Below are 1,970 nucleotides of genomic sequence, written 5' to 3'. Positions count from 1 at the left end.
GGTACTTCAGCTACTCAACCACCAACAGGTACTTCAGCTACTCTACCACCAACAGGTACATCAGCAACTCATCCACCAACAGGTACATCAGCAACTCAACCACCAACAGGTACCTCAGCCACTCTACCACCAACAGGTACTTTTTGTATTTGATATTTGTTACTTCTTGTTTTTTTTCACTGGACCAATGAAGAAATGTTAAATTAAACCATTAAACTTCTATCAGCATAGAGCCATCTCAATGTTTGTTCTCTTTCAGGCTTACTCATTCTAGGAAATAACAATGAGTTGATAATTTTTGTTATTATTAATACCCATTTAGTTTTGCTCATGCATCAAATGGCATTCTGTAGACTTTGTTGTTGCCAAACAATTTTAAAGTCAGTGATATTACCTACATCAAAAATCTATTAAACTGTGTATATTTTATTTGTTTTTTGTTATTTGTTAAATTTTAAAACCTTGATTAGTATATTTAACAAATCTTAATGCATATGTTGTAATTTTGTATATTTTCAACAAAGATTATTTTGAATCCAAAGAACCATGTATGTTTGATAATAATGATAATAATAATAATGATAATAATGATAATAATGATAATAATGATAATAATAATCACTTTATTAGGGTAAGATTTAGGCGAAATATCCTTTTTTGTATTTCACTCAATTATATATACATACAAACAAAATTAAGCAGCAACATAAAATATAAAATTCATAAGAAAACCAACATGTAATAATTATCAATTTTTATATACAAATTTAATGTAAAACTGTAGCTATTTGTTTTTGAGATGTACACTGAAATATTTTTATGAAATGATTTGAGATTGTTCTAAACTTTGAGATTTGAAGGAAGACTATTCAAAGGATCCCTTAAAATTTAAACTACATTTGACTAGTTTTATAAATATATTTTGAGGAATTTAGTTTGTGTCAATAGCTATTATATTGAACATATGTAAGGTTTTAAAAATGATAGATTTATTAGTGCAGATTCCTACAATTAATTTAGATGCTAGTTAAGAATAGTTTAACAAGTCTAAATTATGTAGGTTAAACAGATCATTATAAAATTCATTGTATAAAAGATTACATTTGGATAATTTGTGTATTTTATTTTCTATCCTGTTTTTTTCAGGGCCTGGTGTTTCAACAACTGCTGCTACAGGTACAACATCAAGTAAGCTTATGTTTGGTTTTGGATACTCAAAAGTTTTAAAAACAACATTCAATATAACAATACAAATGATTGAAATTAAAATTGTTTTTTAGAATATATTAAGTTAAATTGTTATATATTGGTGTTACATCTATCATATCTTTAATTTCTTTTATAGCACCATGTACTAAGGTCGCTGGAATGGAAAACCCACAATTACTTCCTGCTAGTTATCTACAGCAACCAGCTGACTCCCCATCATCAGATAATCCTGAGAACTTAAGACCAACTTCACCAAGTCCTTATAAGATTCCTAATGTACCAAGTGAGGGAGTTAACATTACAGTCCGCCTGTCACCAGATGGTAATCCAGTTCCTCTTAGTGATGTTGAAGCTATTAATACTGATAATGTTAAGTCAATAAAAGTGTTTGTATATGATGATACTCAAAAGGATTATGTACCAATAGAAGAAGTAACTGGCTCTGTAAGTTGTTTTGTTTTATAAATATTATCGTTTTTATACGCCCACATGAATATGTGGTTGTATATTGTCATCGCCCCTGTCGGTCGGTCCGTCCGTCAGTCCGTCCGTCAACATTTCTTGTGAGCACTATAGAGACTACAGTTTTTATCTGATTTTGATAAAACTTGGTGTGATGTTTTAGATTGATAAGATCTTGGTCAAGTTCGAATTTGACATATTTTCGATGAACCATTTTTGCCCTTGACTTAGAACATCTTGAAATTTGTTACAAATAGTTCGTGAGCAGGATTGAAGCTACAGTTTTCAACTGATTCTGA

The 1,970-nt window shown here is 29.9% G+C and overlaps 1 protein-coding gene across 1 annotated transcript in view; it reads left to right on the top strand.

Moving 5' to 3' along the window:
- The window catches only part of LOTGIDRAFT_239234 (hypothetical protein), a gene marked incomplete at both ends in the record, with an annotated part of 28,034 nt that overhangs the window by 24,545 nt on the left and 1,519 nt on the right, over positions 1-1,970 (top strand). The window contains 2 exons of the mRNA XM_009054331.1: positions 1,147-1,176; positions 1,346-1,653. Coding sequence (XP_009052579.1) covers positions 1,147-1,176; positions 1,346-1,653 — 338 coding nt within the window. The remainder of the gene's footprint in view (positions 1-1,146; positions 1,177-1,345; positions 1,654-1,970) is intronic.

This window comes from Lottia gigantea, assembly GCF_000327385.1.
Source record: "Lottia gigantea unplaced genomic scaffold LOTGIsca_213, whole genome shotgun sequence".
In the NCBI taxonomy this organism is placed as follows: Eukaryota; Metazoa; Mollusca; class Gastropoda; family Lottiidae; genus Lottia; species Lottia gigantea.
Note: the sequence above shows the minus strand (reverse complement) of the source record. Positions and strands in the feature narration are given on the sequence as shown.